General features: G+C 51.1%; 1 protein-coding gene and 1 long non-coding RNA gene across 2 annotated transcripts in view; both read right to left on the bottom strand.

Annotated features, from left to right (window-relative positions):
• LOC144931381 (uncharacterized) overlaps window positions 1-17,294 on the bottom strand; it is a 33,486-nt gene extending 16,192 nt beyond the window's left edge. Inside the window, exons 1-24 of the mRNA XM_078855187.1 lie at window positions 16,949-17,294; window positions 16,198-16,269; window positions 15,462-15,527; window positions 14,889-14,975; window positions 14,423-14,491; window positions 14,105-14,143; window positions 12,850-13,056; window positions 11,862-12,101; window positions 10,692-10,739; window positions 9,882-9,935; window positions 9,438-9,482; window positions 9,086-9,157; window positions 8,544-8,648; window positions 7,809-7,871; window positions 7,113-7,148; window positions 6,390-6,443; window positions 5,815-5,850; window positions 4,954-4,989; window positions 4,585-4,647; window positions 3,740-3,775; window positions 3,256-3,327; window positions 1,356-1,382; window positions 554-607; window positions 15-53 (exon numbers count right to left, since the gene is read on the bottom strand). Coding sequence (XP_078711313.1) covers window positions 15-53; window positions 554-607; window positions 1,356-1,382; window positions 3,256-3,327; window positions 3,740-3,775; window positions 4,585-4,647; window positions 4,954-4,989; window positions 5,815-5,850; window positions 6,390-6,443; window positions 7,113-7,148; window positions 7,809-7,871; window positions 8,544-8,648; window positions 9,086-9,157; window positions 9,438-9,482; window positions 9,882-9,935; window positions 10,692-10,739; window positions 11,862-12,101; window positions 12,850-13,056; window positions 14,105-14,143; window positions 14,423-14,491; window positions 14,889-14,975; window positions 15,462-15,527; window positions 16,198-16,269; window positions 16,949-17,294 — 1,966 coding nt within the window. The remainder of the gene's footprint in view (window positions 1-14; window positions 54-553; window positions 608-1,355; window positions 1,383-3,255; window positions 3,328-3,739; window positions 3,776-4,584; window positions 4,648-4,953; window positions 4,990-5,814; window positions 5,851-6,389; window positions 6,444-7,112; window positions 7,149-7,808; window positions 7,872-8,543; window positions 8,649-9,085; window positions 9,158-9,437; window positions 9,483-9,881; window positions 9,936-10,691; window positions 10,740-11,861; window positions 12,102-12,849; window positions 13,057-14,104; window positions 14,144-14,422; window positions 14,492-14,888; window positions 14,976-15,461; window positions 15,528-16,197; window positions 16,270-16,948) is intronic.
• Window positions 17,295-17,528: 234 nt separating this feature from the next.
• On the bottom strand, window positions 17,529-20,230 carry LOC144931274 (uncharacterized). The gene is made up of 3 exons (XR_013636548.1): window positions 20,203-20,230; window positions 19,377-19,424; window positions 17,529-17,664 (listed from the first exon to the last, which is right to left on the bottom strand). It is a non-coding gene; the product is annotated as an uncharacterized LOC144931274 (long non-coding RNA).
• Between the last annotated feature and the right edge of the window lie 2,795 nt (window positions 20,231-23,025).

The following is a 23,025-nucleotide window of genomic DNA, read 5'->3' as shown; positions in this document are numbered from 1 at the left end:
GAAAGTTCTCGTACCTCCATCACTGATGACGCTGCCAGGGCTGCCAGGTTCTCCTGCGAAGTGTCGAGAGAAAATTAAGTTCGAGGACACCTACTCTTCCCTCTCTCTCAATGCGTTCCTGGCACCCGTGGGCACAGGTTTGGAAGTGCACATGCAGCAATATACTCTCAAGCACGAAGGGGTGCAATGCTTAACGCACGCGCGGGATCACGATGAGCGACAGAGAAGAAAAAACAAGAGGAACACAGAACGTCAGATTGACTTTGAGAAAAGTACGTTGGGTCTGCGTGGGACACACGTCGCCAGAAGGGGCAGACGATGGTCGGTGGTCGAGACTAACGACAGAGTGACAGCCAAAGGAGGAAAAAACGCGCTCGACAGGATGCCTCCCCCAGAAGGGATGGGGTGATGAAACCCATCTGCGTGCAGGGAAATTGATGGATTGCCTCATCGCAGGACCGTGATAAATGGCGGTGAATTGGCGGAGGTCGTCGTTCAACAGCGGTTAGACCGTGCCTAAATATGATGATTGAGATTATTTGTGTTTGTGTACCTCTAAATCCAGGCTCTCCTTGCACTCCAGGCCTTCCCGGTTCTCCTGCGAGGCCTGCGATGTTTGGAGAGCAAAGGGTTAATGATGCGCACTTCGTAGCCAGCAGCGGCAGCGCTACCTGATATCAGTTTCATCTGTTTAGCGAATGCTGATAGACGTGACGAACAGAGCCGAGCGAAAAATACACAGCAAGAAAAATATAGTTATTAAAAAAAATAAGACGTCAATGTAAAATCCATGACATTTTGTTGGGTGTAAGTTGTTATCGTCATTGCATACGGTGGACTGTACTCGATAGAGGTTGTGTACGGAAAATGTCATAAGTGAAAATTTCAATGACAAATAAAATTAGAATTATGAAATAGTGAATTTAAAAAAAATGTAGCTTCATATTTAAAAAACGTGTGTTTAGCCATGTGAAAGTGAACACTATGCATCACGAAACACATATTTAAGAAAACATTTGGATGCAAAATGAATTATCATGTATTAGTCACGTTTACAAAAGATGTGTAAAGATTCACCCCAGGCCAGGGAATTGATGAATAGTCACGATTCGATTCGATAATGGAATGATTTTTTTAAATGAACACTATGGTGATCGTAGCGGCCACTAGTGGCTGCAGGGGTCACGTCAAAGCCATTCCGTATGTGCCAGATAAACACGAAACAAAGCACATCGATTCTCACGCACGCAATTCGATGCGTGCGTTGTTACTTAATGATCGTTATCGATCGATGAATCGATCGATCGATAACGACACAACTGCTGTCGATTAATTTTCCGAAGTGCGCAAAATACCTGGCAGTCCGGCCACTCCTGGCGGTCCTACAGAGAAAACAAAACAGCATCATCTCGGTCCTTGGCAAGGCCCAGGTGCAGGGCCGGATAATGGCATCGCTGGGAGCCCTTAGCAGTGCCAAGCGTAGGGTTCGTAAATCGAGGCATGCCTGCATATTGTTAGATCGGAATGAAAATAACCGTTTTAGAGAGTTTTTTTTTCGCTGTCGCCTCTATTTTTCAACGAACTCTTGTCATAAAACTTGAAGCTTTGTAGCATTATTATTATTTGTTCGTATTTTATGTATATGTATGTTGAACTTCTTTCGCAGCGTACGTAGCCAACCGTTGCTAATCGGAGGTACGGGGGAAGGACAGCAAACTAAAACAAAAAAGCTATTCTAAAGAAATTAGTTTTTTTTTTTATTCCAGATTTAAAAGTGCATAGCTCCAGTGGCTTCCTAATATCGGAGAGAAGAGCGTTCCAGACGGCCGCGTAAGCGCATCTGAAAGCTGTGCGATGCGGTCACCGTCTTTGTTCAATGGCCAGCCAAAAGCCGCTGCTGCTGCTAAGAGGATGACCGGAGTTCGTGTGATGGTATTTAGAGGCCTCTCATAACGCGAGGCCCTAAACCCGTAGCTTACTTAGACGATACCTCAACCCGACCCTGCCCAGGTGCCACCGCTATTCACGTTCACGCCGCCCCAAATAGACGAAGAAGAATTATACGGTGATAAGAGATGGGCCATCGTGGTCAAAGAGATGGTTTGACCATACTTCACTTTGCTGGTTAGTAATGGATGGAGAAGAGGTTGGGTGGTGACCCAGGACATGCTTTGATGTCAATCGCCACTCATGTAGACCATGGATTCATAGCGTGGTGTGCTAACCACTGTGCCACCGCTCCATGCAAAACAGGAACACAGAGCAGCATTTCTCACTGACAGTCCTCGCGACGGCCAACCACGGGACAGCTTTTTCTGATTAGCAGACATCGAGAGGGGCACCACGGTGGCTAGGAGATGTTAACAACCTCGCCCGGTATGCAGGTGGTCGTAGGTTCGATCCCGACCCAGATGTCTACTGTATATTTGGAGTTTGCGTGTCTCTCTCTCTCTCCCCGTGGTCGTGTATATTTTTCTTCGGATCCTCCGGTTTCCCCTCCACGTTTAGTAACGTGCGTTTAGAGTATTTGACCGCGATACATTTCCACGTGATAAGCCGCTTCGTTGAGCTATCGTTTGTGGACAAGTCGCTTCTGTAAAAGAGCTGTATAGCTCAGTGGGCCTTACCTGGTAAAATAATAAAATGCTTTTGTTGAAATGCTTTTAGAGAGCAAGCAGTGGTACACACACGGCCTTATATTGCACATGAGCGGCAATCAGGAAGAGGCAACTGGGTGAAGGTCGTGAGGAATGGAGTTGAGAAACACCGATACAGAGTAACAAAAAAAACAACGCAACGCATTTGTCAATGACACTGTGGCCTCAGAGAGGGGGGTGTGAACAGAGACAGAGGGAAGAGGGGGAGGGTGTTGTGTGTGTGGAGTCGTGTTTCTGGCAGTGCCGGATTAAGCTAGTGCGGGGCCTGTAGTATATGTTATAAAGGGGCCCTAGATAAAAAATACACGTAAATATTAAAACACCAATGTTTAACTTGCATAGTAAAGTAATTGTATATTTTCATTTGCCTATACAGCCAGATAATACGACAAATCGCTAATCTTAAACACCCAGTAGTTCATAAAAGTTTAAGGCAGTATAGTACTATAGTAATAGAGCAAGTGCAGAATCACTAAACCGGAAATTGATAGCTTGACAGCATTTAATGCGGGGCCCTTGAAAGTGCGGGGCCCGTAGCATATATAGCTACTTGAGCTGCTGGGATAATCCGGCACTGGCTTCTGGTGATGTCTCTTACCTTTGGGTCCGGATTCCCCTGGCTGTCCATCCGCTCCACGCTTTCCAGCACTGCCCGGGTTGCCAACCTCTCCTACGGGAGCAATGTGAGGAATTATGTCAGCTTTTAACCCAAGGAAATGTAGTTCGCTGTGCTTTGCATGCCGCCGATGACCGTGTGTGATTTTTTTCAAGATGTCAACTAAAAATTTGCAAATTTTAAAAGCATGGGTGATTCCACAGTAAATGAGTTACAAAGCCAATGCGAGCATTATCAGACACGGGGATGAAGTGGGATCTTCTACGCGTGGCAGCGACATGCTGTGCAAGCACATTTAGAGGCTTATACAATCCACGTTTGACGCGAACGATAAATTTTGCGATCATCAGCTTCCTCGTCCCGTACTGCGATCACTTTTACCGTGGAAATGACCGATCGTTCGCGTACGCAGAATAGCAACTGAAGACACGCGCACGCATTTTAACGCGTAAGTCGTGGAAAGCACCTTGTGGTCCGGGACGACCCGCCGTTCCAGGTTCGCCTGTGGGAGGCACGGCCAGTTCATGAAAGATCGAGTGAAATGCAGCTTTCGTTCGACTCCAGAGCAATAAGTTATTTCTCTATGTGTACTTGCGGTAACAGTAGCTTCATAAATCAGTGAAGCACTAAAGACATGTTTCACATGTACATGGAGAAAATACGCGTTTGAGTACTGCGGCAACTCTGTTGATAACATGTAGCATTACATTGTTTGAAATAAGAAGGGTGCTATGAATCATTCATTTGGAAGCATGTCACAACCTGCTTCCACACGGAAACTGGATAAACTGCCACGATTCAGGGTCACGACTCAGTTCGAGAATCGATTATATTCGTTGTAATTCTGTACCATCCGTTTAAAGTTTTTTGATCAACTTTTTTTGTATTGGATCGATTCACATCGATGAATCAGAGCATCGTCACATCCTTAGCAATTAACTCCGATGCAAATATCCTTTGCATAACTCCCAGTAAACGCGGGAACGTTGGGCCGACTTTGGGCCACCAGTTTCAACCACGTGCCAACATCGGTCCAACATTGCACGTTCACTGGATTCCTACAGCACAGAGGGTGGCCACCCTGTCACAGACTGAGAGCTAAAAGGGTACCCTTGAGTTCTGCAAAGAGCCAAGTGTATACACATTTAGAGTTTTCGGCACAGCACGGGAGACATTCATTATCTCTTTGCCACTACTGTGGTAGTGCGTTCGACGTTATGCCCCTTCCATAGAGCCGTGTGCGGTGGTTTAAAGAGCCACTAGAAGACAGAGAGAAGACAAAATATCGTAACAATAATCATTCTAAATCACCTTTGTCGCCTTTTATTCCTGCTGGGCCTGCAGGTCCTATGGGCCCGCGTAGTCCGATCTCGCCTGAAACGAGATCAAGCTCGTCGTTTGAGGGCAGAGAGATCGCAGAGGCCACGGGGAAACCGCACACGCAAACATCGTCGTGTTGAATGCAACAAAAAACGCGGCGCGTTGAACAATTCAGGCTTTGTCCCATCTCATATTTATTTGTTTATTTAGCTTTTCGCTGCAAGGGTTAAACACGGCTTGCTCGTCTCTTTCTATTCGCGCGTGCAAGCGTGCGCATTGCCACGGCGATGCAGTCGACGTTTTTTCAAGAGCGGCATTTGAGAAGAAAAATAACGGCGCCAACGTGAAAGAAGTGCTCACCTGCCAAACCACGCAGCCCTGCTTCACCTGCATCGCCTAACGATAAGAAATAAAATAACAACAAAAAACACAGTGAGACACACGGCCAAAGCAGCATAGCCGATTGATTTTGAGAAAAAAAATTGCCATGGAAAAATTACTTTATTCACTCATTTATATCCAGTCCTTTAAGCGCAGTCTGACTGAGCGAATGTTTTTTTTATTTTATCAGGTAAGGCCCACTGAGCTAAGTAGCTCTTTTTCAGAAGCGAACTTGGCCACAAAGGATAGCTTAACGAAGTGGCTTATCACGTGGAAATGTGTATCAGCCAAATACTCTAAAAAAGCACATTTATAAATGTGGAAGGAAACACCGGAGGACCCGGAGAAAATCCACGCGACCACGGGGAGAGAGACACGCAAACTCCAAATATACAGGCGTCAGGGTCAGGATCGAACCCTTGACCTCCTGCATACCAGGAGAGGTAGTTAACATCTAGCCACCCCGATGCCCCTTTTTAATTAACTGGTTAAGGGACAAGTAACTGGCTAATTAATATCTAAGGTGACTAAAAGCAGCATCAAAATACGATGGCAACTGTAATGGAGTCTTTGTGAAACCGCGTTGTTTTTTGCCTGTCAAATGAAATGTGAACAAAGCATGATTTCATGAGAATTCATCAAATTAGCTCGAAAATTGTCCTCATTGGTAGAATTTATAGCACCTAAAGTCTGCACGAACAACTAGTTCCACATTCTGAGTTGCTCTCCAACATGAAAGGCCATGTTCTGTATTGCTCATTATCCTTAAGGACAGCTTGTCTATCTTCACACTGGTTCAAGCCTAAACACCGTGGACTGTAACCGTGCATCGGTCCTCACCTTTAACACCAGGGCTGCCATTATCACCCCTGTCACCTGCGAACGCAGCACAACGCATCGGTCATCACAAATCACGTTCACGATAAATTCGTTCGTTTCAACCGACGGGGCGGTGGGGAGGGGGGTGGGCACATTTACGCCAGAGTGTTTTCGCTCGAAGTTGAATGTAACTTAGCAAAACATGAGACCCGAACTCTACCAGTGATTATTTAACTTACGGACTCAATGATAATTGCATTTTATATATAGCATCATTCATGCTAATTGCATCTCAGAACGCTGAACTTTCATTATATATAAGGAACAAATCCTATATTAAGCTACTACAGAAGAAATGAAAACCCAACTCCCAAGCAAAGTAAAAAATGTATAAACAATTCCCAAAAAAAATCACCGAAACAAAAAGCAGCACAAACACCAAAAAAGTGATCGCAACAAATCAAATAAATCCATTCGGTCTCACACATCACAGACCACGACCCCAACTTGCCAACCAAGCCAGGACACCCTCGAGGCAAATCGACAAGTTCAAGTTAAAGTTTTGCGCGTTAAATCTTCCAAAACAGGTTCCGTACCCTTTGATCCTTTTTGTCCGGGCTCGCCTCTCTGGCCGGACGCTCCTGGCAAACCTGCGGTGCAAGACGAGACGAGATCAATGCTGGATTCTCCTCGTTGCAAAAGAAGCTGCATGTGCCACGGGCCCCGCACTTTCAAGGGCTCCGCGCTAAATGCTTCCAAGCTACCGGTTCAGTGATTCTGCACTTGCTTCATTACTATAGTACTATGCCGTCTTCAACTTTTACGAATGCTTCCAAGCTACCGGTTCAGTGATTCTGCACTTGCTCTATTACTATAGTACTATGCCGTCTTCAACTTTTACGAATGCTTCCAAGCTACCGGTTCAGTGATTCTGCACTTGCTCCATTACTATAGTACTATACCGTCTTCAACTTTTACGAACGACTGGGTGTTTATGGTTAGTGATTTTGCCGTATTGTCCGGCTGTATAGCAAATGAAAAAATACAATTACTATACTATGCAAATGAAAAATGTATGTGTTTTAATTTTGACGTGTTTTTTTGTATAAAGGGCCCCTTTATAACATATGCTACAGGCCCCGCACTAGCTTAATCCGGCACTAGACGAGATGACGGGGGAGGGGGGGTGAGCGAGAGGAGTGACGTTCGTCCCCCCCCCGTGCATCTCAGTCCTGACGGGTGCAGCGGGGAAGGGGGGGGGGCAAGGGGGGGGGCCTCAGTCACGAGGGGGTACAGGGGGTTGGGTCAAGAGTCCTCACCGTCAAATCCTGTGGAGCCTTTGTCTCCGGCAGAACCTGTAACAGACACACGAGCACAGAGTGATTCAACTAAACGCTAAACACTTTTTTTCTATTTTACCAGGCAAGGCCCACTGAGCTATGCGGCTCTTTTATCAGAAGCGACCTGGTTACGAATGAGAGCTCAACCAAGTGGCTTATCACGCGCACATTTATAGCAGCCAGACACTCGAAAAGCGCGATGTCGATTCAAAACGTGGAGGGGAAAACTGGAGGACCCGGAGAAAAAAATCCTCGCGACCAAATATACAGCGGGTGTCAGGGTCAGGATCGAACCCACGACCTCCTGCATACCAGGTGAGGGAGTTAACATCTCACCACCATCGTCAATCACCCATGATCTCTCCGCTGTTGGATGAAGGCCTCAATTATAATTGTATTTTTATATTCATCATTACCCTTGTTTGCTTCAGGAGGGTCTTGCTAAGTTTTTTTTTTTGTTCGCATGAAGGGGCGACGTCGCTGATTGTGTGTCGTCCCAAATGACTACCGTAATTTGCAGCGTCATTTTTAGCATATGTCGTATGGGTTGGCCAATAGCAGTTTCATTGCAGCCAGAGGAGAACGCGCGCAGAACACGGGGGGGGGGGGTGCGTAGGGGAACAAAAAACTCCGCACCGAAAATAACTTTTTTATTATTCCTCCCCCCACTGGTACCTTTTTGTCCGGAGACACCGGGAGGGCCCTGGAGACCTGGAAACCCTTGCTCTCCGGGCGCACCTGGCCAGACACGCGGAGCGAAACCGTGGCGGGCGAATTAAAGCCAGACATCAAAACCAGCATCCACGGCGGTGACGACGACGACGACGATGATGTACGTACGCTGAACTTCTTTCGCACCATAACGTAGCCAACCGTTACCAATCAGAGGTGCGGAATCATCATGATGATGATGACGACGACAATTTTAATGATTGTATAAGTAATGAATATTAAGATAATACTGATTACAATAATGCAGATAATTAGGATCATGTCTTGTGGCGAGGCGCAAGCGTAGCCGCTGCGGCCAACTTGACGCCCACTTCTGACGCAAGTATTATTTTGGGGCGCCACGGTGGCGAGATGTTAACTACCTCGCCTGGTGTACAGGAGGTCGTGGGGTTCAATCCCGACCCTGACGCCTGCTGTATATTTAGAGTTTGCGTGTTATCCCCGTGGGCGCGTGGATTTTTCTCTGGGTTTTCCCTCCACGTTTAGAATCAACGTGCGTTTAGAGTATTGGGCTGCTATAAATTTACACGCGATAAGCCACTTCGCTGAGCTATCATTTGTGGCCTGGTGGTTTCTGAAAAAGAGCTATATAGCTCAGTGGGCTTTACATGGTCAAATAAAATAGTAGTTAATAGTTCGTGATCTTTGTGTTTTGTAAGTGTCGGGAGTGACTCTCACCTCGGTCGCCCTTCTGTCCACTCCCTGGAGCTCCGGGTTCCCCTCGAGTGCCGGGAATCCCGTCACGGCCTTTCTGGCCAGGTGGTCCCTCTGGTCCAACGTCTCCTAAACAGCGCGGACACACAGACAAAGATCCCCCTTATAGCCTGAGCAGAATGTTGGGGCAAGTGCTGTTGGCAAGCACCCATGAAGGCCGGCACGGCACGCGAGGTGGTGGGTGGTCAGCACCGTGCCTGGCCGCATTTGTATCGTGAGTATCGATGTTAACACCTAACACGTACACCCACATGCTCACGGCACATGTGTACTCATCAAACATGGACACAGACACAGGTCGAAATTTCACATTTGAAGACGCTGTTCGAATATTGATATGAGTGAGTGTTTTTATGTACGTAATGTAATGTTGCCAATGAGTGACCAGGATAGCATCAACATGACCAAAAAAGCAATGGCACCATACAGCGCGCACCAAAGAAGCGAATAGAAATCAGTGAGGACGGCAAGACAGAACCACCTACGGCCCGTCATTGCCAACTCACCCCGAGCTCCTTTCTGTGCGACGGTCCCGTCAAATCCTTGAGGTCCCTGTAGTCCAGGGGGTCCCTGAATGCCTACGAGTGTGGGAGGTGGAAGAGAGGAACTTGATTCGATCAGTGGCCCTTTACTACCAGGTGACTGCCTAACATTGTTGACCAATGACGATGATGATGATTGTAATCGCGGGAGGTGATGACCACGACTAATACAACTGCGACAAAAATACAGAATCAGAACATGTATTTATACTGGAGGAATCCGTATCGGCCCTCTCATCAACACGAGGCAGATGACTACGGTGACTATCACAAGCAGAAGAATGAGATCGTGCACAGACGGGCAATTATGTATTACCCATGGGGCCTGGAGTTCCTGGCGAGCCTTGCTGGCCTTGATCGCCTGTTAAAGAAGGTGAACAATTGTGTTAACGTGACCCGTCAAACACGTGAGCGCATCACGAGCACCAGTCTCTACAGAAGCGTCGTCGACCCGCGGCCTCGCCACATCCCGTCTTGACCATACTTCACCACGCTGGCTTCGTGCGGCTTGGGGAAGGGGGAATCCGTTCCGACGTCACTCGCCACCGATATCAGCCGTGAACGGGGGGGGGGGGGGGGGGGGGGCGGGGGGAGTAATCTAACTTATGCCGCCAGGTACGCAGCGGCCGCACGGTGCGTTGGGCAGCGCGGTCGAATATCTCCCACGGGACGCAGCGACGTGAGGAGGCCCTCATCCAGCAGTGGATTGACAACAAGAGCCGTACGCGTCAAGAAATGTAATAAGAAGAGAGACACCTACCCCTGCTCCCGGGGATTCCGGGCATGCCCCGGTCCCCAGCTTCACCTTTAGCGCCTGAAACAAACAAAGCGTTCGGAACGAGTGAGAATCAACGCGTCAACACGTGTCAACTACACCGTCTGCTGCCGGAAAAGTCATTCAGACGCCGTCTTTCCGACAGACCTGTTCTTCACCTGAGGACGGCTGCTTGCGTTGTGGCCGAAACGTCGTGAGAATTGTATTTTATTATGTTTTAATTTTATTATTTTATTATTTCCCTTCTACGTGACTTTACCGAAAGAACCAAGAAGATGAATCCCTGCTGCAGTCACGAAAGCTTTAAATCGAAATTTAAGTCAATGTTCATCTCTGTAAATTTCATCGTAGTCGTCATCATTATTGATGAAGAAAAATTAGTCAGTTGAACACGCAGTAGGCTTTCGCGACCAATATTATCCATAATAGAGGCTTTTGGGTGAGATCGCGTAAATATAATGTGTCGTTAAACCTGCCACCACCCGACACAGCCAATTAGCAAGGTTTGTCACGTAAACAGAACGTGCCGATCGCAACACAGGCGGTCCTTACTGGCTGTGCCGGGTGGTGGAGGGTTACGACACATTTATACTTACGCGACCTCACCCAAAAACCTTTATTAATTAATAATATTGGTCGCGAAAGCCCCGCTACGTGTTAAACTACTGCTACTCCATCAGGGTCTCATTCGAAAATTTTTATTTTATTCCGAAGATCCTCCGAGAGGAACGCCTCCCGGCTGAAAGCAATCGCGAAACGCCGATGAGCGGTGTGGGTGAACGCGGCTCGTCAAACCTCTCAGGCCGGCTTCTCCCGCTTCTCCCTTCGGACCGCGGAACCGATCTGTGGGAACGAAACGAGAAAGCGTGAGAGTCCAATTCATGTGAAAGTAATGAAATGCAGCGGACAAACACCTCGCTCCCTTCACCCCGATGGCCGCACAGACCTGTTCGGGAAAGTGCTGGCAGCGAGCTCCTGTTCAGGCCGCCACGGCACACGAGGGTGCATGGTGTGGCCAGCACCATGCCTCGACCGCCTTTGTCTCCCCAGTTGTGATTTTTATATATTTTTTTACACGCTGCATCGGAAGGCTGAGTCGTACCCACGAGAAGCCCAGGACCGGTTCGGATGTTCGCAACTGATTTTAGCCGCGGCCGGGGATCGAACCCAGGTTCGTAGCGCAGTGCGCTAAGAAACTACGCCACCGCTCCCCGTGTAACCGCAGTGGTTCGTCTGGTTGCAGAAGCAGCAGCAGCAGCAGCGAAGGGCTTTTGGAAGAACGGTTGATAAACTCGACCGGAGTGCGCCACCTAGTGGCACACGTGTATCAGAGACACCTTCAGTAAAAGGTCGGGATTATACTAAACTAAAACTTACTAATCGTTTTATTTTACCAGGTAAGGCCCACTGAGCTATTTAGCTATTTTTTATAAAGCGACCTGGTCACATATGATAGCTCAACGAAGTAGCTCATCACGTGGACATTTATAGCAGCCAAACGCTCTAAACGCGTGATGTCGATTCTAAGTGTGGAGGGGAAAAACCAGAGGGCCCAGAGAAAAATCCACACCACCACGGGGAGAACATGCAAATTCCAAATATACAAGCATCGTCAGGGTCGGGATTAAAACCACGACCTCCTGCATACCAGGCGAGGATTCACGTTTGACAGCTCCTGTTTACCCTCAGGTAAACGAGGAACGGTCGACTCACGATCGAATGAAAATCCGTTGCCATCGGCGAAAATCTGCACAGGTCCATTATATTTTTCCGTCGTTCGTGTTGTATTCGGATCGCCCGCCCGCTCCTCATCCCCCCCCCCCACCCCCAGCGCATCACCCCGGCTACTATTCGAGGAAACACTCGGAAGAGGCCGGCGTGACGCGACAACGGGACCGCTCGCCTCCAAGAAGATCAACGAGGGGAGCTGCCACGGAGGGGGAAGGGGGGCAGGCGGCCACCCACCTCTCATCTCCGTCGACGCCAGCTGCTGCTCGAGCATGGCGCGGAGTCTGGTGCCGATCTCCGCATCCGTGGCCGCCCGGGTGCCGGCGTCCACTCCGGGGTTGAGGCTTTCCACGGCCTGCGCCCTCCCGACGTTCACCCCGGCTGCGGGCGCCACGTGGCGCGAACTCTGACCCACGCCGCCCTGCAGCATGCGCTCCAGCTGGTCGACGCGAGACTTCACGGAGCTGAGCTCGCTCCCTGGTGGGGGGAGGTGGGAAGGAGGACGTCGCCGCGTGACGATCGACGTGCTTCGTGCTGCGAGTGCGCTCTCTGTGTCTCTCTTGCGCTCTTTGACTCGCTCGCTCGCTCTCTCTCTCTTGTGCTCACTCACTCACTCGCTCACTCTTGTACCCACTCACTCACTCGCTCTCTCTCTCTCTTGCGCTCGCTTAGTCGCTCTCTCTCTTGTACTCGCTCACTCACTCGCTCGCTCTCTCTCTTGTGCTCACCCACTCACTCTCTCTTGCGCTCACTCACTCGCTCACCCTCTCTTGTGCTCACTCGCTCGCTCGCTCGCTACCTCTCTTGTGCTCACTCACTCGCTCTCTCTCTTGCGCTCTTTGACTCGCTCTCCCTCTCTTGCGCTCGCTCACTCGCTCTCTCTCTCTCTCTTGCTCGTTCCCGTGTATAGGTGAAGTTGAAGTTTATTTTGTGCCACCGCGGTGCGAGCAGCATGTGAGTCTCACTTTCTTCAACAGTGACCTGGCTCACCGAAATTAATTCCAGGCAGGGGGGAGGAGGGGAGGGGGTAAATTATGCAGGCGGTCCAATTCCATTCCACACCACGGGGGGGGGGGGGGGGGGGGAAGGTTGTCCGTGCCAATCAAAATTTTATTTAAAAAAAATTCTACTTCAAGTAAGAAAATAGTCACGGATTGGTGCAGTTGCCGCTGAATGATACGAGGTGGGGGGGAGGGGAGGGGGGCGGGTGGTGGCGTTGCCGTACCCTGCGCGAGGAGTCCCGCCAGGAGTCCCAGCAGCAGCAGCCACGTGAGCAGCAGCCCCAGGAGCCAGAGCCACCAGGGGCAGCCCGCGCAGCAGGGGCTGCAGAGGCCGCCGCCGCCACCGCCACCCTTGCCGCCACCGGCCTTGCCCGAGCCACCCAGCCCGCCCATATTGCTGGCGTACCACGGCTCGTCGTCCATTTGGGTCTCTGCGGAAAGCATAATAGTGATTGTGATGATAATGACGATAAAAATAGCAACAATTACATAGTGTAAATGCTTACCCCGAGCTCTCAATACTCTGATAGTGCGCTGTTTTTGAGTTGTACGCCTGTTGGCGTCATCTGGTCCAACACCAATGGAGACTAGGCTCTAAGAAAAGCTGTCTCGGGTGTGGACCAATCAACTTCAAGGACAGTGCATATTATTATCATCATCAGAGTTGTTTCTTTTTGTTTGCATTTTGACTGCTTGTGTTGTGGTTATTGCAAACATGATGCCTTGTATGAAGGTGTCAGTTTTTGTACCAGTTGAAAGGGTACAAACCTATTACTATGTGATGAACGTCTTTTACGTTTGTATCTCATCATTATCATTGTTATCATTAACTGATTCCATTTCATCATTTAAGTCATCATTATTTATAATTCGGATTGATTTGAGCACGAGTCAGTACGATCAACATTAGTTGCATGACGACGATGACATATTTAATGTTTCCGTGGTAATCATCGTCAATTCTATCATCGACTAACAAGGGGTTGTCAATAAGTTCCGTTTTTCCAAGTAATATATATGAGATAATCGATATGGTGGATTCACAAACATATATTTACATCTACATATACCTACTTAAAAAAAAAAATCCCACTGAAAACAAGGACGCGCTGTTGATTCAAACACCCTCGATTATTCAAAAACTAAATTCATCAGCGTCGGAGCGAGATATAAATTCGTGGGATTGCTTGTTGTTCCACGAAAGCGGAGTGCGTTTCCCAAACTCTCCAATTAGAAGCCCAGCGCGCAGCTCCATCACTCGCTCCATTCGCAGAGAGGGATCGAAGCGCTACAATGACCACTCCTCGTGGAAATTGTCAAGAAAATGCCACCTGGTATAGCAGTGCTACAAACGAACAGCGCGTGCGTGCGTGCACGCATGTACGTGCGCGTGCATGTTGAACTTCTTTCGCACCGTATGTAGCCGACCCTGCTGACGGGGGGTGCGGGGGGAGGGAGGGACAGCGCAATGGGACGTACCGATGAGTGTCGCTTTGTCCTTCACATACGTGCGGGTGCCTGATAGGGGCAACAAACACACAAGTAAATACAATTTACTTTTCTTTTCATGAACGTAACAAAATGTAATTTTGACATTTTATTTCGATTCAGAGCAAGAAAATAGCGCAGATGCCGCTGAACGAAACGCGACTGCGCGGACGGAAGCGATCGCCATCGGGAATGTTAAATCATCACCGCTGGATCAATCGCAGTTGCGAAATGACGACGCAACGGGTGGATATAACACACATGGGGCAAAAAATGCAGAGGTAAAATAAACAAACCCTCGTAATTTACCAGATTTGTCCCTGGAGGATTGGATGACCAAGACGTCCTTCTTGGGAGGCTCTTCAGACAGATACATCTCTGTGAGGTGCACACCGGCAGAGGGCAAAGGGTATCAGATACTGGCACCGCTTAAATTTTCACTCGATATTCACGGAACGCTGCTGGGCTGGCTCGTTCAGAATAAAGATTGTCGGAGTAAGGCACTACAACCACAGTATAAGGCGCACCTGTCTGAAATAACCATATATTATTATCGTTACACCCTACACTCCGATAATCCTATAAACAGGTGATGCACAATCACGTGGACAAAATAAGGCAAGGTGGAGATGTGGCGTGTGCCAAGATAACTCAGCGTTCCGGACCGTTCCGGCTCGCTGGGTTTACAGGTCGTGACACACGACCGGTCTCATGGTTACAAAATCGACTTCGCGGATGTTGAACCCGTCGCGTGCCCGTGACTTGCACCCGTTACCTTTCCTTGCTCCCTGGCCGCTGGAAGTCAGAATCTTTACGTCGGAGCTGTTGGCGCTTTCATCCTCGCTGTAGAGTTTAGTTGCGGCTGTGATGACGATAAAGCAGAGCAGCAACGCAATGACACGAACAGCTCGCGGAATAAGCTCACGGTTCGCAAACAACAGCATTAATCATCGGAGCAACCACGGTGGAAATGCTGCGTTCGGTTTTATTTACCCATTTCTAGAGGTAAAAAAAGAGATCTTATTAACGCGATTCCTTTATTTTATGTAGCAGCCTCGCTGAGTCTCAAGACTCCATTTCAGGAGGGTCCTGCACTGGCATGTTTGGCCAATAGCGTTCAAGAGTGTTTGGCTCTTTGTGTTGAAGAAAGCAGAGTACGTGGAGAAATGTGACGTACTTTCATGCGATCAGAAACAGTAAAAGAAAATCCGTACACAATGAGAGATTTAGCAATCGTCCTCCAAAGGCACATGTTACGAGAATTATAAATTTGCCTCTACCATTAAAAATGATGATGATAGCCGAGCTGAAATGTTTAATGATATATTGCAGATATGCGAGCACTCACCACCGGAAGCAGTGTCGGAACTCTGTTTCTTGATGGCGATGTTTTCAACGCGAGTATTTACAGATCCTAGCGGACACAGGAACAATAATAATAAGTAACTTAGTTTTTTTTATCCAGGAGAACCATACTGAGTTGTAGGACTCCTTTTCAGAAGGGTCCTGCAATCTATTTTTTTAAGCCACCTAATGAGGAAACTGGAGCAACCGGAGAAAACCCACGCACGCGAGGGAGCAACACTCTATCCCCGGAGAGATGTAAACAGACGGCAACGAGCCCACTTGCTGTACTGCCTTCTCGTGGCAAGCCAGGGTATGGAATCTCCTCGACACCGACGTGAAGGGAATTTCACACCACCTGTGCGGTGATTCACCAACCCTCGCCAGCTCCACGGTGCCGGGTTATGGGCCATGTGCAAATCCACCATCGCCCGCCATAGTAAAGACGGATTAAAATGCCCCGCTGCTGTAATTGCGCACATGCTCCTCGCTTCACGGGTTAGCATGCGGCGTGGCATCAAACGGCGTCTAAATGTGACCGCGTGTCAAGCCGCGGTACAGAAACAGGGGGATGAATACATTTTAGAGGCGCAGAGGTAAAAAACAATGAACTTGAGCGGGGGTGAGGAGTCGACAGCACGCACGGTGGGGGAGAAGGGAGTTCCAAACGGGAGGTATTGTCGCTCGCGTGATGAGGTGCTTCGTGGCCGTCGATTAAAGCCGCGTTCGTGTTTGTTTACCGTTGGCCGCCTTCGGCCGCTCGGCGAACGTGCTGTGCTTCTGAGCGGAGTAATCCTCGCTGAAGGCGTTCACTGCGGTGACAGTAACAACAACGCGCGCACCCGTCGTGAGCGACGTCGCAAGCGAGGCCGAATAATAGTCGCAATTGGAAAGCGAAGAAACCGAGAAGGGCTCATGCGCGATGAGTTGTACGCGAGCCGATTGTAATTTTTGCTTTTTACATGTGGCGACAAAAAATATGCTCACCACAAAGACGACTACCTGCAAGACAACAACGATGTTTTGATTGCGCGTAGGTGGGAACCCGAGTACCCAGAGAACGTCCGCTCGTATGAGGGGATAACCCTCAGGCTTCCACACAGGAGTAAAGAACCCATTTGCCGAGAAACAGGGGCCTCTACCGATCGTATCTGGATTCGAATTAACGGCGTTGATTTCGCCCCAGATGATGGCATTCATTGCGATAAAGCGAACACGCAAACACGCGGCTTTCTAAGGGCCGCCTCGTGACGTCGTTTATGAAGAGCCGCCTCGCATTCGCGTGAAATGCGGCTCTTTAAATATAGAGGTTTTTTACGGAATTCTATGACAAAAAAATGGCTCTTCTTATTATTACTTCGGTTGCCGACCCCTGGAGCGAGAGAGCGAGCGAGCCGCGAAGCGGCGTGAGAGCGAACGAACGAGTGAGCGAACGAGCGAGCGAATGAGCAAACGAACGAACGAGCGAGCGAGCGAGCGAGCGAGCCGTACGGTCGACGGTGTTGTAGGTGGGCGGCTGCGCCGGCTGGCGCTGCTGCGTGGTCACGGCGTAGGAGGCGATGGAGCGCGACGTGGACGAGTGCGCGGGCATCATGGGCGCGCCGCCGGGCAGCGTCGCCTGCAGGGCGAACGCCGACAGCTTGGGGTCGACGACGCGCAGCGGCTCGGGCGGGAAGTAGGAGAGGTCCTGAGCGGAGCGCAGGCGGAGGTCCACGTCGTAGTGGGGCAGCACCACTGCGGGGAGGACGGCGGACGGCAGGGTCAGCGTATCGTCGTGGAGGGGGTCACAACAACGACGTCGACTTGTGACGCCGCCGCGTTCGCTCGTCGCTCTCATAGAGAGAGAGAGAGAGAACGACTCCAAATATACAGGCGTCAGTGAGGGTGGGGATCGATCCCACGACCTCCTGTATACCGGGCGGGGTAGTCAACATCTCACCACCGTGTCCCCTTATCTTTAGGAGTGGCCGTTGAGAGAGCAATCGTGAAACCACCTGGTTTGACGCTGTTGTCGATCTTGACCCAGGTCTCGTCGTCCGAGCGGTAGCCGCTCCTGCCCTCGAGGCTGGGCTTGCGCTCCAGGCTGGGCTTGCGCGGGATGGGCAGCGTCCCCATCGCGCTCCGGGAGACCGAGCGGCCGCGCGTGGGGCTCACGCTGGCCGAGCGCGTGCCCTTCACCAGGCGCTTCACATCGTCCAGCTCGGTCCCTGGGGGCGGGGGGGGTGGCGGAGAGGGTAGGGCCGGTGGGAGGCGGGGGTGGGGGGAGTTTTTGACCGAGGGTCCGGAGTTTTTTTCGTCTGACGTGTGTGCCACGGTGGCTGTGAGATGTGAACTACCTCGCCTGGTGTACAGGAGGGCGTGGGTTCGATCCCGACCCTGACGCCTGCTGTATATTTGGAGTTTGCGGTGTCTCTCTCTCTCATCATCATCATCACGGTGGCTAGGAGATGTTAACTACCTCGCCTGGTGTACAGGAGGGCGTGGGTTCGATCCCGACCCTGACGCCTGCTGTATATTTGGAGTTTGCGGTGTCCGTCTCTCTCATCATCATCATCATCACGGTGGCTAGGAGATGTTAACTACCTCGCCTGGTATACAGGAGGGCGTGGGTTTGATCCCGACCCTGACGCCTGCTGTATATTTGGAGTTTGCGGTGTCTCTCTCTCTCTCATCATCATTATCACGGTGGCTAGGAGATGTTAACTACCTCGCCTGGTATACAGGAGGGCGTGGGTTCGATCCCAACCCTGACGCCTGCTGTATATTTGGAGTTTGCGGTGTCTCTCTCTCTCTCTCTCATCATCATCATCACGGTGGCTAGGAGATGTTAACTACCTCGCCTGGTATACAGGAGGGCGTGGGTTCGATCCCGACCCTGACGCCTGCTGTATATTTGGAGTTTGCGGTGTCTCTCTCTCTCTCATCATCATTATCACGGTGGCTAGGAGATGTTAACTACCTCGCCTGGTATACAGGAGGGCGTGGGTTCGATCCCAACCCTGACGCCTGCTGTATATTTGGAGTTTGCGGTGTCTCTCTCTCTCTCTCATCATCATCATCACGGTGGCTAGGAGATGTTAACTACCTCGCCTGGTATACAGGAGGGCGTGGGTTTGATCCCGACCCTGACGCCTGCTGTCTATTTGGAGTTTGCGGTGTCCGTCTCTCTCATCATCATCATCATCACGGTGGCTGTGAGATGTTAACTACCTCGCCTGGTCTACAGGAGGGCGTGGGTTTGATCCCGACCCTGATACCTGCTGTATATTTGGAGTTTGCGGTGTCTCTCTCTCTCATCATCATCATCACGGTGGCTGTGAGATGTGAACTCCCTCGCCTGGTATACAGGAGGGCATGGTTTTGATCCCGACCCTGACACCTGCTGTATATTTGGAGTTTGCGGTGTCTCTCTCTCTCATCATCATCACCACCACGGTGGCTGTGAGATGTTAACTACCTCGCCAGGTATACAGGAGGGCGTGGGTTTGATCCCGACCCTGACACCTGCTGTATATTTGGAGTTTGCGGTGTCTCTCTCTCTCTCATCATCATCACGGTGTCTAGGAGATGTTAACTACCTCGCCTGGTATACAGGAGGGTGTGGGTTTGATCCCGACCCTAACGCCGGCTCTGTATTTGGAGTTTGTGTGTCTCTCTGTCCGTGGTCGCGTGGAATTTTCTCCGGGTCCTCCGGTTTTTCCCGCCACATTTAGAATCAACATCACGCATTTAGGGTATTTGGCTGCTGTAAATATCCACGTGATAAGCCACTTCGTTGAGTTATCATTTGTGATAGCCAGGTCACTTTCGAAAAAGAGCTATATCGCTCAGTGGTACTAACCTGGTAAAATTAAAAAGTCTGGTTTAGATTATGGAACAGCGTTGGTCAGGCGGTGCAGGAGTGTGGTGAGCAACTCACATCTGGGTGACGGTGAAGTACTCTGCAGCCTTTGGCGGATCTGGCTCTCTGTTGAGAGAAGGCAGTGGGGTCACGCTGTTAGTGCAACCTTCAAATCATGGTTTGGAAACCTTTTCCTTACCGATGGCCAATATTTGTGTTTAGTTTGTTGTCGCCTGATGATAAGACCTTAATATATATACAGGACCGCAGAGCTTGGGGAAGGGGGTAGGGGGTGGAGTTTGGCACTGACTCATCGTGTGGCTGCTGCTCCCTTCCACGCATGAGCTGTGTTTCCCAAGCGTGCCTCTGCACTTTTAAATCCAGATTGAAAACGCATTCCTTTAGAACAGCTTTTTTGTGTGTTGAGTTTGTTGTCCTTCCCCCGCACCTCCGATTAGCACGGTTGGCTACGTATGGTGCGAAAGAAGTTCAACGCACATACATACAAGTAGGACTTTCAATCACCGTTGGCGAGCCACACATGAACGCACATAGCCCAGGCCCCTCTATGACTGCAAGCGGCCGTGCTGAAAATCACACGCGCGTTGTTTTGTTTTGCCAGGTTCGAAAACCATTCCCCCTCCAGCACCCGATTAGTGCGGCTGAGACGCTCGCAGCGATGACCAAAATGACTTTCGCGGGAGGCACAGGAGCGGTGAGCCTCATGTAGTGCCCTGGGGCCTGAGCAAAGTGAAGCCGTGAGGCCGTGTGCGGCTAGTGGGGGGCCGTAGGTCCCCCCCCCCTCCGCCGCCCGTTAGAATCGACGTAGCCCTCTTGAGACGACCGACGGCAACCCATAACAATCAAACGCAGGCGGGTGTCCGTTCACCGCGGCGCGCCTCACCTCGAGACTGGCTGCGCCCGCGCGTCTCTGCAACACAAAGGCACGCGCGGCGAGGTGAGGGCGACGGTGTGTGGAGCGCAGCGTCAATAAAACCGCGCGCACAAATATTGAGGCTCGCTATCGCCCCCCTTAATCTCCGCCACGCGCTGTCCGCTAAGTGCTCTTTGTGCGCGCACAACTGCAGCCGCTCGGTAGGCGAGAAGCTCGCGTGTCTGGCGCCGCGCGGGCCGTCACCCTCAGGGGGACGTCGGCGCGTAATGTTCACACGTCGCGTACACGTAACCGATTCCCGCACGCGCAGTGTGATGTGTGCGCTCTGAGCTGAATCAGGGCACCATCGCGGCGAGCTGCACAACCACAAGGCACGGATCCCCCGCGCAGCCTTAACAGGATGTTGGGGCCAGTGCCGTTAGCGAGCAGCACCTATGAAGGCCGGCACGGCACACGAGGGGGTGGGTGGCCAGCACCACGCCCGGCCGCCGTTGTCTGCCCAGTGGCGATGTTTACACACCGCACCAGGTACTCATTTGAGGCTGAGTCGACCTAAGGGAGGGCCAGGTCCAGTTCAGATAATCGTCACTGGTGTTGACCGTGAGCAGGAATCGAACTGGGGTCGTCGGGTTTGTAGCGCTGCGCTACCACTCCCCATGAGCAGTAGCTGTAAACCACACTCACACAGTCGCACAAAAACCAAACTGCCGTCTGTCACTCCACCTGTGCTCACCTTAAGCTAAGAATACACAACAACAACTACCGAACCGAGCTCTATTGAGGCTTGTCGTTTGTAAAGTAAGAAGTTCGTACCAAGATTTTTTCGAGCTGGCTCTGGAGATGATGGGCGACTGGAGGTATCTGCAAAGAAACAGCGCGTCGCAAAATCAGTCGGGGGTAGGAGGGGAAAAAGGTCGGTCTTGAGTCTGGATCGGAACTGGGGCAGGGAGCCAACAGCACGAGTGGCTGGGGGCTTGAAGACGGCACACACAAAACTACCGCACAGCATCACCGAGGCTCAAAGCTGCCGTCTCAAAACATCGCACGTGTCTAGCGCTGCCACCTCCCCCCGGGGTTTCCCAGGACATTCTCTTTGTGAATCAGCTCCCCTGGGGAAACTTGTCGGTGACTTTCTCGAGACGTCAAAAGTCCCCGTATTTGTCAACAGTAAGTTGCACAACAACACTAATCATGACAACAGTTACACACACCGCGAGATGTTCCACTCGCCATGACCCGTCGCGGTCTGTGCGACCCTTCACTCCTCCGTCCATGCCACGACAGTGCACGAGCTCACGTGACCCCGCGTGACCCCCGCCGTGACCCCACACGACCCCACGCGACGACCCTCACCGCTGCTGAAGTCGAATGCGGTGGCCCCCGGCGAGCCGAAGCGGCGCTCCGCCGTCGTGGAGTTGCTGGTGACGGTGGTGGTGCTGGTCATGGTGGTGCCGCCGGTTGGGCCCCTGGTGGGAGAGCGGCCGCGGGGGGCGGCAGGGGAGCGAGCGCGCAGCGTCTCCGTGGTGGTGATGACCGTCATGCCGGGCGGGCGGGCGCCTGTGGACGCGGGGGTGGCAGCGAGGACGGGTCGGCGGACGGAGAGAGAGAGAGACGAGGCGAGGGTCGTGTGGGTGCTCAAGTGGTGAAGAGAGCTATGTCCTCCACTGTGCGTGGCCTTCTCCTTATGGCTGATGTCGTTGATGTAGAGCAACAACTACACTGGTCGACTTTTGCAGCTGTTCTAGACTAATTTCAGGGTGCCGATTCCAAATCTGATCTCAGATTTGCTCTATCACATCTCATTTTTATGCTATCGGCATACCCCATTTTCATTGATTTTACCCGAAATTAACTCTGTCACTTATGATTGCAAGTTGTTGTGAGTCAGTGACTGCTTTAGTGTTAAAATATGGTGCTGTATTTTAAAGATAGTGTGTTTATAATATCATTTTATGTAGATATCCACATTTATTTAATATTTTTCTTCAGCAGTTTTTATTGAAAAGGCATTTCAAACATGTGGACATTTCTAGCAGCCAAATACTCTAAATGCACGTTGTTCCTAAATGTGGAGGCAAAACCAGGGGGAAAATCCACGCGGCCGCGGGGAGGTAAACACCGCAAACTCCAAATACACAGGCGGCATTGTCAGGGTCGGTATGGAACCCTCGACCCCCAGCACACCAGGCGAGGCAGTACACATCTCGCCACCCGCGGCGCCCAAACAAATAAAATAAAAACGGAGCAGCCCCGGCTCGGCCTCGCCCCTCCTCATCGTCGCGCACACCCACCTCCTCCACCTCCTCCTCCTCCTCCCCACGCCGTGGTCTGGCTGGGGCCGACCTGGTAGGAGTGCGCGCCGGGGCTGAGCGGCACGTTGAGCGAGTGGAGCGGCACGTTGTGCGAGTGGAGCGGCGTGCCGGGCATGGCGGGCACACGCGAGGGCCCCAGGCGCCGCTCCATGCTGCTCGACGTGGACACCTTGCGGTGCGCGGAGCCGCCGACGCCGCCGGACCCTGCGGGAGAACAACGCGAGAGGCGGCGCGCGGCGTCGGTGGACTTTTCTCATCTCGCTCGCACGCACGCACGCTCTATTTATATTTACGTGTGCGTCCGTGGATTTGTTACCGCGCAAGCAACAAAAAAACCCAACGATTCGGGGAAGTTTGTGCCTGTAGACCGGACAGCACGTGCGCTTATGGTGGACATTGCCCATTGGTGGACACTGGTAGCATTTGTCACCCCAGGTCGTATCTAGCAATTGCCTTGGGCTGATGGGTATTCCTGGTTCTTGTGGGAATTGAAGGGATGGTTTATCACACCATTTCCCTT

Source organism: Lampetra fluviatilis, chromosome 4 (assembly GCF_964198595.1).
Source record: "Lampetra fluviatilis chromosome 4, kcLamFluv1.1, whole genome shotgun sequence".
NCBI classification, from domain to species: Eukaryota; Metazoa; Chordata; class Hyperoartia; order Petromyzontiformes; family Petromyzontidae; genus Lampetra; species Lampetra fluviatilis.
Note: the sequence above shows the minus strand (reverse complement) of the source record. Positions and strands in the feature narration are given on the sequence as shown.